The sequence below is a fragment of the Ammospiza nelsoni genome, chromosome Z, assembly GCF_027579445.1.
Source record: "Ammospiza nelsoni isolate bAmmNel1 chromosome Z, bAmmNel1.pri, whole genome shotgun sequence".
NCBI classification, from domain to species: domain Eukaryota; kingdom Metazoa; phylum Chordata; class Aves; order Passeriformes; family Passerellidae; genus Ammospiza; species Ammospiza nelsoni.
This window is the reverse complement of record NC_080669.1, coordinates 54,314,280-54,328,503: the sequence shown is the minus strand read 5'-3', so window position 1 is coordinate 54,328,503 and position 14,224 is coordinate 54,314,280. Positions and strand designations below refer to the sequence as shown.

The window sequence follows — 14,224 nt, the reverse complement described above, 5'->3', positions numbered from 1 at the left end:
AAAGTCCATTTCTTGTTTAAATACTTTTTTTCTTTGCTCATACCTAGTGAGTTAATAAAAGCTATTCTGTAAGGATTGCAGCAGTTGTTGACAAAACTTCTGTTTTACATGACTTTACAACACAATGACATAAAAGAAATCTCACCTTTGGTTGTGTTAATATGACAAACATGACACAGTTTATGGACCAAAAGAAAGCAGGGTTTGGGGAGTGACCATAATTACCTTTCCCTTCTCAGCTGGACTAGTCATCCAGCTGGACACAGCAGCCTTACTGCACACAAATGCACAGTGCTGTTTTTAATAACCTTGGCCTCTGCAGTACCTCAAGGCTTAATGGATTTTGCAGCTGGGGTATCATTGTCCAGACAGTGTTGCCACATTTTAGGTTACAGCAGAAGACACGACATGAAGCTATGCTTTGTTCAAGTGGCAGTTCCAAATCCACAGAAGGTCAACAAATGAGGAATATGAGTATGTTCTGGGTATTTTAGGTCACAGATGTGTGTCAGTTAAATGACGGCCTTTACATCTGTACATTTAATTTTTCATAGCTATTAGCTTAAGAATACTAAAGTCACTTCTCATATCAAAAAACCCTATGCTATCCCAGTCATCTCTCAAGGCTATCGCGTAGATTTTTCCATTTAAAAAGGCATGTTTTTAAAAGAATGCTCAATTTTTTCAATTCACTTTACCTTCCATATTAGATGCACAGTCCAGCAAGCTGGTGACTGAGATGTATCAATGATCCTCCATATGGGTGGTCCTTTAGATGGCTCTAATGAAAAAAACAATGCTTGAGAGTAGAATAATTTTTATTCAATCTGTTTGAATTCATCCTTTGATTATCAATATATGCTTGCTTTCTTAAAAAAAAATAAAAGCATATTAAAAAGCATTTCTTGCTTTCTCAATGAAAATAATGCTTGGCATATAAAGTGGAAAGTTTCCTGAAAAGATGAGCAAGACACCAGTTCTGCTTTAAATATACAGTATCAAAAAAAGTATGAATCACAATGGTGGGCATCTGCAAGATTAGACTAAAGGTGACAATGCTGAGTGAGGCATGATCACACCTATACCGTGCAGCCTGCATCCAGAGGCACAGCCCTGCACACCTGCACCCTGCAAACCTTGCTACAGCCTGCACCCAACACTGTCCCTACCCCTCTATATCAAGTTACCAGAAAAAAGGAAAGTGCACAAGAGTTAAAACAAGGAGACAAATTTCTCCTGGCTGTAAGACTCCTTCATTCTAAAAGGATAACAAAACTGCAGTACCTTTGTACAATACTACAGTACATTTTGGCATCTCTACTATGAAAAAGTGGTACTTCCACAACAAATTCCATTTCAAAGTAAAATGAACGAACCAATGCAAAAGCGATAAAAAGTGCCCAATCTTTTGTGAGCGTCTTAGCCCCAAGAGAAAGCTGATCTCAAATGAATTACATCTTCAATCTTTTAAGACTATTTCTTCTCAGAATTCTTTCATAGCATTTAGTCTATTACAAAGTTTTGGCTTTTAACCTCAAACACCCCTCAGTACCAAGTGTACAGCATGCATCTTATCTTTTATGTTTTACATCGTGACAGGAGAAGTATGAATTGAGGCAAAGGGAGCTCTTCTACTCATTTGAGTATCTGAATTTGATTCACATTAAAGAGATGCAATTGTAATAGAGATAATGACTCTAACATGACCTGTCTGATGTTTATTTGCTACTATAAAACTTTTGATCTGAGGCTAAAGTAAGACATGGGTACTTAGTAATAGCAGTATTTTTGCAAAGCCAGTCACCACAGCAGAACAGCAATGCAATCTAAATAGGCAGGCAGTCCTGAAATCATCATGGCTCAGCCTGAGACAGGAAACAGAAAATGCAGTCATACTATCATTAGGAGTTGAAAAGCAGAGATGACTATATTGACATATTTTACAGTATCTGCCCCAGAGAAAGTAGCTGAAGTGAAAGTAACAGAACTGAAGCAATGTAAACACGGATACAAATTCCACTTGTTTTAAACAAAAACTACAATAATCCCTCTTATTCCTTACCTAAGATGATAAATGAACTCAATCAGGATAAAAAAAGGATTTCCAATCTGTTTTAATAACAGAACTTGTATTGGTTTAACTTGATGTGCACTGAAATGCTGCAGTGAACAGACTGCCCAGAAAAGACATGCCTTGGGACACACAGGATATTACAGAAACAAGATTATGAAGGTGTAAGCAAGAAAAGCTAAAGCACATTTAAAAACCAGAAAAATACCAATCAGCTTGACACTGAAGCTAAATAGCTATTACAAATTACTTATAGCAATTGGATGCAAGAATAGATTCCCTACTGAGTATTAAGTACACAACACTGGCTTTCTATGGGGTAGAATCAGCATAAGCCATAAACAAAGCCAACCTTGCAGGCTACTGAAGTGGAAAAGAAATCAAAATGAATACTTTGTTGAAATGTAAAAGATGTGTTATTTGGATGCTTCAGTGCATAAGAGGCTACACTTACCACATGCACATTATTTTATATTATTGCTTTATTAACTTTGTGAAGAAATCTGCACCCTATGACTAAGATCTTCTGTTTCTTAACTGTTGATGATTTTTCATCTATGACTTTTACAAGCCTCCTTAACATCAAGTTGTTCATAAACTAAGGCAGTTGGTCTACTAAGACAACCTTTTCTAGGCAGGGTAACTTCTGTTACAGAGAACAACCTTCAGAATAAAAAACCAAGCATAAAGCCTAGATTTTTTCCAAAAGATCTTGAGAGCACAGTTTCCTGTGAAGAAGGCTCTTCTCCCCTGCTGCTGTTCTAGCTGTTTTCAGGGAGTTCCTCTACACCAGCTTAACAAGAAGCTAGTCTTATGCTCCTTGGGATGCATGGGTCAAGTCAGTGCTTAAAGTAACCCAGGAGAGCTTTGTTGCTTATACAAGCAAGCAGCTCAAGCAAGGATACACCATTTCAGGTGGCCATTGCCAAACTGCAGAGCACTCACACTTGAAGTCAGTGACCTACTTTTATGCACTACTTACGATCTTCAATGGTAATCCCAGTCTTTTCTTCACTCCAGTCACTCCAGTAGCCTACTCCATCTTCCTTCATGCAACGAATGGAAAAGACATACTCTGTGTAGGGTCTGAGACCTTGAATACTGAATGAAGTTCTTGGGGAAGCTGTATCTTCAGGAGGAACCTGCAAAAGTGACAAAGATTTTAAAAGCAATGATCAAAATACTGTAAAGCTGAGTTCTGCACTCCTTCAGCTGTCATCCAAGCAGGCTCCCCACCACACACATTAAAAAACAAGCTTTCCTTCCCTCTCATTTCCAAAAACTTCAATTCTCAAACAGTGTCTCGTAAAGGTTCAGTCAGAGTTGTGTGTCTTGACCAGGTATAAGAAGATACATACACTAGAACAGTTAGGCAGCTACTTCAGGACAATCTCATCTTTTATTTGATAAATAGCTTACATCTCTCTCATTCCTTTCCACATAATTCTGCTGCTTACTGATCTGTAGTACCCTGCCTCACAATTCAGAACTTTGGTAGGTGACCTGCTTGATTATTGATTGCAAAATAATTGATTACTACAAGTCAGAAGTCCAGGATCATTGCTTCCACTGATCCAGAACAGTACTTCTTGAGTGAAATTGAAAATAGTTTTAGAGGAGCTTATAGTTGTGTTAATAAATTCTTTTCATAAGCTCTTTTATTCATCTTAGGTGAGCAACCAAATGCCAGAAGAGTATTCTTAGTATGTATGTAGGGAAGCAGGGTGGAGTGGAGAACGGATGCAAGTAAGTAACACACTGACTCCTCACATTATTCCACTTGTAACTAAGGGCTTTTTACAGTGAGGACCCCTGCAAGGAATGACTACAGATTAAGAACACTTCAGAGGTTAATCCTGAGGGTAAAGAATTATCAAAATAGTCCAATTTTACCACAGTTAAGTAAATTCAGCTGACTTAAAAGCTACTATTTCATTTGTTTTGTGTGTATGTTAAAAGGGCAAGACAAGTTAGAAGAACTTGTCCTACTGTCCTATCAGGACAACATATACATGATCCTGGAGTTGCAAACTAGATTGTGCAGGCCAGTGTTTTTTAAAATATCAATACAGGTGATCTTAACAAATAGTTTCTGCATCTAAAGCCAATTAGTCACAAGGACCTGTGTTAAGGCTACCTGCTCCAAATAGACCATTTTGGTAAAATCAAAAGCAGTCTTTCTTCCAAGAACTCAGAGAATTCAGAATACATTTGGGCCTCTGCTGGAGTACTACTGCTCTGAGAAAAGGCTTAAAGGAAGGAAAAACTGAGGAGCTATTAAAAATATGTTGACAGACTGATGTATAAAGATTGATTTATAAAGAAAAATGCCTCACAGCTCTTGATGACAGGAACATACAGTACATTACAGGTAAGGCTTACTCCTTACACTTCTCCTGTTCTTGAGTGCCTCACACTTGAGGCATGTATACAGGGCAGGACTCTAGGTGCAGCTTCACCAGTGACAAATAAAGGTAGACAAATCACTGGCCCTGCTGGCCAGAGCATTGCTGATCCAGGCCAAGATGCCATTGGACTTGTAGGCCACCTGGGCACAGCCTGGCTCATGTTCAGCTGCTGTCACCAACACTGCCAGGTTCTTTTCTACTGGGCAGCTTTCCAGCCACTCTGACCCAGCCTGTGGCCCTGTCTGTAGCTTTTGTAGTCCACCTGCAGGTAGACTGAGTTCTAAAAAGCATTCCAGTATGATACAGTATTTACCCAAGTTTTGAATGATCACCCATTCTGCACATGCATGGGAAGATGAAAATTCATTAATATTCTACATATTGTGCAAAATAAAATTAAAAACACACATACTGCACTGTGACAGGAAGGACAGCAGAAAAGTCCATGAAGATATGAAAAGTTCACCACACTCAGACTGTGCCAAAAATTACCTAGATTACAGCCTCCACAAACAGGCCAGATTAACTTCCTTGGGTGGCCACGTAAGACATAATGAAATGAAACTGAATTATCTGAAGTGGAGCAGGGGGAACTCCAGTTTGACAGACGTATGGATTACAGCAGAATCATGGCAAGAACATTGGCTGTATTACCTCCATCCAGTTTGTGTCGCCAACAATTCTGTAGCGAATATTGAATTTCAGCGTCATCACAGCGTCTGAAATCCAATTCTCCCAGACAAGCTGCAGAACAGTAGGTAGTAATCCTGAGGTGATTGATACATTTTGTGGAGGCAGTGGTTTAACTAAAAGAGAAGAAGTTAAAGTTAACTCAACATCTGTACTTTACCATGCCTTTAGAAGCTGCACGTGATATTGCAGGACTACTATTAAAGTCTTTCAGGACCTGAAATGGCTGCTACTTTACACTGTCTTCTAAACAAGACTACTAAACACAATGTTGCTATCTGAATTGTGAAAAAATCTCTCACCATGTCTACCCTCGTCTAGCACATTTCAAGCTCTAGTCAACAACACTTATGAAGTGATAATTTTTATAGTGAAGAAACACTAACATACCAGTTCAGCAATATATACAGAAGCAGCAGTTATGTTCTATCAAAGCTTTAAGGGGCATAGTTACCAATGTCAATGGGATCAACAACAAGAGGATCAGATACAGCCTTCCCAAGTGCATTTGTTGCTTCCACCCAGATCTCCGTATTAACAAAGAACTGAGAATCATCAATGGTGCAAGAATTATTAACATCTTTTGGTATACAGTCCGGAAAGATCTGTTCTGGCCTAAATAAAAGAGAAAGAAAAAACAAGATTCAAAGCAGTAAGTTTGGTTTCCATTAGAGAATATTTTAAAGTAAATCAGAGTGAGCAATTGATTTATCTTGTATGTTTCCCCTCTGCCTTAACTTTGTAAGCAGAGGGAGGGGAAGAAAAAGTGGGAATGGCTTTTTCAGCCAGAAATGCATGATTGCATCAGAACTGAAACTAAAACATCTCTTGACTTCCAGTCACATATCTTCAAAAGCACAAGCACTTCAAAAGCTCGAGCACTGTCAATAAATTTGTATAAAAACCTGACTTGGCTTAAAAAAGAAAAGAACAAGAACTGATACAATCACTCAAAAGCAGTATGACCAGTAACTACAATGCATTAGAAAATGTAGTCAGTGCTACTACATACCTTTCAAGAGTACAGTGTTAGAGATGCAATAGATAATTTCTGTTCACCATCTTCTGCTATACTAACACTAGATAGAAAATGTTAATGCTCTGCACATTTCCTGATGTGCCTAGAACTATCTGTGCATACTTTCTACTACACCTGTTAGCAAAACACTTCAGCAGAACGGGATAGCTGGAAAGCTGTCTGCAATCATTCCTGTCTCCAATGCAGCAATCCTGTTCACTCCATTTTAAACTGAGAGGCCATCGAAAAAGCTCTTGTAAAGCAGAGGCCATCTAAAGAGTTTGGAAAGTAACTTAATTTGCTTTCACAGGAGAAATACTTTGCTGAAGCTTTCATGTTAGGATTAACTCAGAATAGTGTTTGTCCACAGTTCCTATGAAGTGCAGATAGATCACTTTACAAAACTCAGTCATTTTATGTTAGTTTCTCTACTTGGAATGAAAGAATGATTTGGATTGAAATGGACCTTTAAAAGTCACATAGTCTGATCCTCCTGCAATGAGCAGAGACATATGCTTGTTTAGAATGGGATAGAACTATCAACTCAGAAAAGTGTAAGAGTTTTATGAGATGCATTGTACTAAAGCCATACTAATTATGTATTTGAAGAATAGAAAAATATGGCATTACTGTCACTCCAAAACAAGTTCAGCAACAAAACTTCATGTCTGAGTTAGAATTTCTTGAATGCCAACTTCTTCCCTTCTCCCTCATACCAGACAGACAGCAATGCCTCAGAAAACTGGACTTAAACTTAAGCACTCCTCCAAAGAATCAGGAATTTCAAGGACTGTTTGTTTAGCATAAAAATATTCTTCAGAGTAATTCAGATATTCTATGGAGCGCTACTTACCACCTGTATCTCAACCTGAACTGAGTATCCAGGAATGTATGCCTGCCAGGGTTCCAGGTACAAGTCATAGCATATGTGAATCTTGATTCCTGATGCACAATGCAGCTTAAGTTCTTAGGCTTCTCTGGAGGCACTGTACAAAAAAAATTAGCAATAATTAATCTATACACGCATTTCAATCCAGCTGGAATCCTTTTAACTGTCCCACTAGAGTGATTTCTGTGAACATCAGAAGTATCTAATTAATTTTTCTCTAAAGGATGTGGCAAAAAGTGCTGGATACCATCCTGCAATCAAAGTAAGGAAGCTTAAATAGCTGCTTAGACAAACAGTAGGCTATGGAAGGATTAAGCATTTGCTAGTAAGAAACAACAAAGACTTGTCATTCTGAGGCAGTAAAACTTGTATTAACCATCTCTCATCTAAATATATTTTAATTCACACATAAGAAAAATTAATAACCACTACTGAATTGGCACATACTGACTTTGCTAGTAACCTGAGCTCTATAAGCAATTTCATAGGTCTGTTTTCCCCCAGCTGAGGTATGGAAGAAGCTTGAGCTGCAAACCCATGCAGGAAAGCTTAAGAGATCTTCATCCACGCACTGTGGTGTGTAAGGAACTTATTCAGAATGCAGCAAAACTATTTTCCTTCCCTCCTAAACTCAAATTATAACATACAAATTTGTTTCTATCTCCTATAATATCACTATTTACAACAGTATAATGTACTTAGAGAATTTTATTTGCTTTCAAGCAGAGTGCGAGTTTCAATAGAACAACCTTATGAACCTTATTGCTTTCTTCCTGAATAACTGTATTCTTCTCAAATCTGTTGCTAGTCTCACTATTTAGATTTCTTTAATTTATAGCATCAAAGTACAATAGCTTTAAATAAAAATGCATCTCAAGGATTGTAACATGAATTACACATGTGGAACGTCATCTGCACTGTCATTACATTTATAATCTTAGAATAATTTATCTGTCCTCACCTTTCCATATATTTTACCTTTTTAAAATATTTATTTTATCTTTTCTAGTACAGTATTTACTCCTCAGAAATAGAAATGGAAAACATTACTTTCCTGTGATAGCATCTTTTAAGTCATGCTAGAAGCATATAATTTTAAATTGTGAACTCAAGCAGGCCTTTTGCATGCAGACCATTCACAACTGCAGTACTTTTTGCCATCACTAGGAGACAACCATATCATATGATAATGGATAATCAGCCATATCATATGATACTTAGGACACTACAACACTTGTTCTATTATTAGCAGGATACCAAGTAATTAAGAAGTAGCATTTATTCACGTGACTTTCTCAAGTCAGTCTTTCTAAAAGCACTTGGTCTGAACCATGCAAGTGCTATCATTCTAGAATAAATTAAGCTTATAACTAGTTAAAAGTTATTTCTTTGGTATAGAGATAAAGGAATCCAAATAATATGTTCCATCCTTAAGACAATTCAGGTTAACTTTAGTGATACAGATGAACTAAATGTTTCTCAGTCCATTAATGAAGAAAACATTATTTCCAAAATGTTAGTATGAAACCAGGACATGTCACTAAAAGTATTTCCTCCAACTCTGACACAGAATCAAGAAGTAAGGAAAAATTAATTTCCTACTTCCTATTTCATTTAAATGCACAACTTTATTCTGTAAGTAAAATCTGCTGCTTTTTGTTGTTTCATTTTTCCTATTTCAACACTGAAATACTCCAGAGTATTTTCTACTTTTCTGAAAACTTTCTTCAGTGCATATTGAGCAGCTGTGGTGGCATGTAATTTGATGATTTTCTACTCAATTATCCGGGAACTGAGGGATTAAAAATGAAGTGCCTAAAGATATGCACATTTTCTATTTTTTTGCATTTTCCCATTTCTCAGAAGCAATTTTCTTAAGACCAGAATAAAATGTAAAAAAAAATGGTACTCACAGCCTACTGTAACTGTAATTCCATAAATGTTCTGTTCAATCTGTCCATCTGCTAAAATGTTGCATGTCAGAGGAGTAGCCAGTGTAGAAGTGTCATTGAATGTGACACTGGAAACTGTTCTGTTTATTTCACGATACTGTTCTTTGGGTACCACTCTATTTTTAATCTTCCAGATAATCTGACTGGCATAGATATTGCCAAAGTCAAGACAACTCTCATTCAGAATGCATAATGCTGTGAAATTGGAACCAAGGGCCAGGACAGGTGACTCCGGGATGATGTGACCACATGACTGCACAAGTCCACTTGAAGCTAAAAAGAAAAATGTCGCATTTATTAAGAACTACACAACATCCCCTAACCAATATTGCTGATACATCACTAGTGCAATGTTAAAAACACTATATCTGTCTAAGCAGCAAGTTAAATAGTTACCCGACAATAATAAAACTGAAACGCATTGGTAGACTACCATGAAGATTTAAGGGCAAAAAACAGCATTGTATTCTTTAGGCTCTGCAAGAGCATTTCATGAAGCTAGGAAAGCTCTATTAATAAATACAGGTATAAGACAGAGAGGAGAGTCAAGGGTTGCATGTTTATATCTTTTGAAGGAGGAAGTTGTTGTACTTGAGGTCACTCTTTTGATAAAAAAGTTTTTTTTATTAAGAAAGTTAGCATAGGAAAAGTGGAGTAAGTGTGCACCTGTGTTATGGTGAACTAGTGTTAGAAGACTAGGCGTGTCTATCCTAACACACCTTACTTTCTGTCCTCATCCAACAAGTATCTAGACAAAAAGCTAGCAGCTGCTTCAAACATTTGATGAAACTAGCTCTATAGCCTCTTGTATTTGAGATACAGAACTCTTACCGTCAGGAGAACAAATACTCAACACCAGATAGAAGCCACAGGCCACCCAGTTCCACCTAGAAAACATGCTGCACAGAATTTCTGTAACAAGAGAAAGATATATATTTTTAAATTTAAACCATTACTCTTTACTTTAGATCAATGTCAAAATCAGATTTGTATTTGCTCTAACATAATATCTTAGATACAAACACTTCCAGTAAAATAAATGTGTGTATCTTCTCACCTTAGAATGGGCAAATTGTTTCCATTTTCCTGACTGCTAAAACAAAATCAAATGTTTGCTAAAAAAAAAAAAAACTAAGGCTGTTTAAAGCTGATTTAATTACAAGTTTAAGAAATGTATCAGCTTTAGGTTTTCACACTGTATATAAAAACAAACTTCACAGGTAACTCTGTAGGAGGTTCAGTTAGAATATAGGGTGTAACGGTGTGGTTCAGGTTTTAATACATAACCCTATGAATTTGATTATGGTTTTCATACATCTTCAGGCCCTTAAGGTTCAGACAAGGTTCAAAACAACTCACCACAAAACCATGTGTCTCATTCACAAGAGTGACTTAAAATACACTCAGGAATTACAAAGCACAATGCTTCCATATCAAGAACTGCTGTCTACTATAGAAAAAGCACTAATTAATTCTACAAAACTTTACAAGGGAGCTTGCAATTTCCCAAAAGCTGAAGCACCTTCTATAATACCATATTTATTTCTGTATTACAACAGAGCCCACTCGTTCTCAAGTTTTGACATTTCTAGAATACACTTTAGAGATACTGAAGCATACACAGCATTCACACGCCCCCATTGTTATGAAGCCACTATGTGTTCTGGTTTTCTCAACTTACAGTTTTAAAGCAGTCCTAGACTACCAAAAGCAAGTGACCACTCTCTACTAAGCTATATTATTTTTAGCCACATTTAGGCATCTTTACAGGAACGGGTAGATTGGCTTAGTGAAATAAAGCATTTAGTTCACAAGCTGATTTCTAGAAGCAGACTTCATGCTATTCTTACACCTAGAAACTTAACACAGGCTCTTTATGTTTACAGAGATGTGAGGAGAGATGGCCTACAGCAACATTGTTTCTGAAGCTTTATTTTCACTAACCTGACAGAACTTCCCTGGAAACTAGTATTCTTAGCTTTGCCCCATAAAAGGAAAGTCACTAAAAATTTTAAGGGAATTCCACACTATTCCCTAGACAGGAAATCAAATAAGCTTCACTTACTATTATCAGAAGAAACTTCAATTTATGACAGTAAAAATCCCTTTACTTTGATTGCATGTAATTTACCTCATAATAGTGACAGAAACAAGGTATTTCACACACACATATATATAAGTAAAACTAGACACACATTTAAGCATGGATCACCCCCAAGCAAGAACCTCATTCCTTACACATCAACACAACTAAGCCATTTTTTTCTTTACAAATCAAGATGAACAGTGTAATGTAAAGAAAATCTCTAGTCACATGAACAATTAAATGAAAGCAGATCTCAAACACTTATAGCAGAGTCTTTGCAGCGTTTGCCAACCTAGGTGTCCTTCAGTTAGAACTAAAATAAAAGCCATCAGAATCATCCAGGTATCTTTATTTGCTTTTATACCTGTGAGTTCATTACCCAAAGTCCACCAAAATTTCCTGTATAGAAACTTTACAGCAGAAACATTGCTGATTGAAAGACTTGATAAATATACTAACAAGCATTTGTTTGTCACTGAAAGTTTTAGCTCATTCTTCAACTAAATAACAAGTCATTTGTCATCAGACTATAGCTATATGGCATTGAGAACCAAAAAGCTATTAATTTTTTCTGTGTTCTACTTATGTACTCTCACTGGGCTGGACATAAGAACCACTGTACTGCTTTAAATGCAATGTATATTTGGACATTTATTACAAGGGTACAGTGAAATAACTATACCAATTGATTCTTGCTTATTTTGGAAGTAAAGCGTCCAACATCTGAAAAATAGGATTTCTACCCACACATGAATTTCTGAATTAAAAAAAAACCCAACAACTAGTTTAACACATTTTTATAAATTTGCATGGTGAATACAACCAAATTCTAAAGAGTAGTCTCTTTTAGTTTAAATCACCAAATAAAACCAGCTCATAGGGATCTACTTTAATGACTAGACTTGCGCTAACACTTACCAGAATACTGCTTGTTAACCAAAGCCCATTGAGCTCTACTACAGACAGATCTGTTATTTCAAGCACGATTAATTTAAATTATTTAACTGGAACAATTTGAGTTGCAGAAGATCTGAAATTCATCAGAAGCCTAAGGGCAACTACAAGCTAAGTGGAAAGAAACAGGAGCTCTGCTTCACTGCTAATTGCCAAAAGCTGCAAAACAACAGCAGAAGCACCTTTCATACTGAAGGGGAAAGAATGAAACAGATGTAAAAAGAAAAGTTTAAAAAGTTTTTAATTTCTCTCTCATTTGCCATCATGATTCATGCCACCCTAGAGTAATGGCAGGGTCACCTAAGCTATTACATCATTACAAAGTCACTGATTTTCTTTTGGGTAATTATTTATTAAAGTCAAACAGTATTTCCACAAAACTATTCACTGATTTTTATGCCAGCAGTTATTAAGTATGGCTCAGGTTATTAAAAGCGCACTGTAAAGCAAATGAAAGAATAAATAAATAAAAAGCAATAACCAACTTAATAAGTAAACAATAATAAATAATTATCACACATTTTGTCCTGAAGTATGATTTTTTCCACTGGAAATGAAAATTAAATGATTATATTTTTTCATATAAATGCCATTTCTATATTCAGCTGTCTTCCAGACTTGAAAAACAACATTTCAGTTGCTCCAAGCAGATTCATTCACATGTAAGAGACTGAAGTTCAAATCTCTACTACTTTGCACTTTGGAAAGTTTAGCAACTGTTATGAGGGAGCAGATAAACCCTCCACAAATCATACTACTCAATTCCACCGCAGTCAGCTCCTAAAAGGCAAGAGAATGGAGCTTCATGTCCATCACCTGCAAAGGAGAGTAAAGTGGAAAGCCACCCCCCTCCAGTATGGGAACGAAGCAGCTGAAACCGCAGTGTCAAAGCCACGCCTCGATTCAGCATGTATCTGCTTCAGGCTGCTCTGAGGTATTTTGCTTATCCCCACCCCCGATGATCAACATGGTTTGAAGAAGACTGAAGCTACACACCTCTAAACCCACAAAGGGGCTATTACAATCCCTTCTAATGTGTGCTATTTTTAAAAACATTAGTGTCTCTGGCTTTTACAAGACCGATTCTTAATTGAAATTTAGTTCTACGGGAAAGATCCAGAGTTACACTAGACATTTCCATCCATCCTGCCTACCTGAAAACCATAAAGGAAATGAAAAAAATCCAAATAAATGGTGGGACTTAAAACTAACAAAGCAAAGAACCACACTTCATATTAGAATGAGGAAAATACTTTTATGCAAACTGTTGTTTTCTTATCTGAGTGTGTAAAAATGCTCCGGTGAAGACGGTACAGAAACCCTGCATGTAAGCAACATCAAACCTTAAAAGACAGTGCCATCATTCAACAGTGATGCTAAACACTAACTGCACACAATTCACAATTACAAGGCAGACTAAGCTGTTAGTCTGGACAACAGAAAACTCAGTTTCTTTCAATCACTATGGACGGCTTAACCCAAGTTTTATGTTTTACTGACTGGTACAGTGTATATATATATATACATCTAAGGTGAAAGCTGAACCCAATGCTGAATGAACACTGAAACAGCTGGCCAGTTCAGATGCCTTCTATTAAAAACAAACAAAACCAAAGAGCCAAACCAACACTTTATACTATGAAGTTGTTGTGGATCACTAAGTGAAGAGGCAAGGGAGACAGGGAAAGAAACTGACTGTAGAAGTATGCCAGGTTGTTCACATGGTTTAGTGGCCAAAAATCAAAATCCATCAAAATACTGAGTAAAACCAACATGGTCAATTAGAACGCTGCTGATGACAGTCCTTAACTCTCAGAAAAGAAACTAACTCAAAGAGGAAAAAAAAAGTTAAAACGCTTTGATTATTTCTGTAAAGACAGACTTCTAAAACGCATATGCCATAAGATCATACCATTTAATATCCTAATCAAATGGGATTTTTGTTATCCTTCACATCCTGCAGCCATTTTGAAAGGAAAGCACTAAGCCTTTATGTCTGATCCTTAAATTGATGCTTCATGCCATGTCAATGAAAAGCTACTAACAACCCTAAAATCACAACTTATATGCACAAAGAAGCACATGTTGAGTTTTAAGATCAACCTGTGACCAATAGTTTGTGAAGAAGTATCAGGCTTTTGTGCAAAACAGGTATC

The 14,224-nt window shown here is 36.7% G+C and overlaps 1 protein-coding gene across 2 annotated transcripts in view; it reads right to left on the bottom strand.

The window, feature by feature from the left end:
- IL6ST (interleukin 6 cytokine family signal transducer) overlaps positions 1-14,224 on the bottom strand; it is a 32,739-nt gene that overhangs the window by 15,692 nt on the left and 2,823 nt on the right. For both annotated transcript variants that reach the window (XM_059492662.1, XM_059492661.1), the window contains exons 2-8: positions 9,860-9,940; positions 8,990-9,301; positions 7,041-7,173; positions 5,624-5,784; positions 5,134-5,285; positions 3,054-3,213; positions 699-781 (exon numbers count right to left, since the gene is read on the bottom strand). In XM_059492662.1, the coding sequence (XP_059348645.1) occupies positions 699-781; positions 3,054-3,213; positions 5,134-5,285; positions 5,624-5,784; positions 7,041-7,173; positions 8,990-9,301; positions 9,860-9,926 (1,068 nt within the window). In that variant the 5' untranslated portion in view covers positions 9,927-9,940. The remainder of the gene's footprint in view (positions 1-698; positions 782-3,053; positions 3,214-5,133; positions 5,286-5,623; positions 5,785-7,040; positions 7,174-8,989; positions 9,302-9,859; positions 9,941-14,224) is intronic.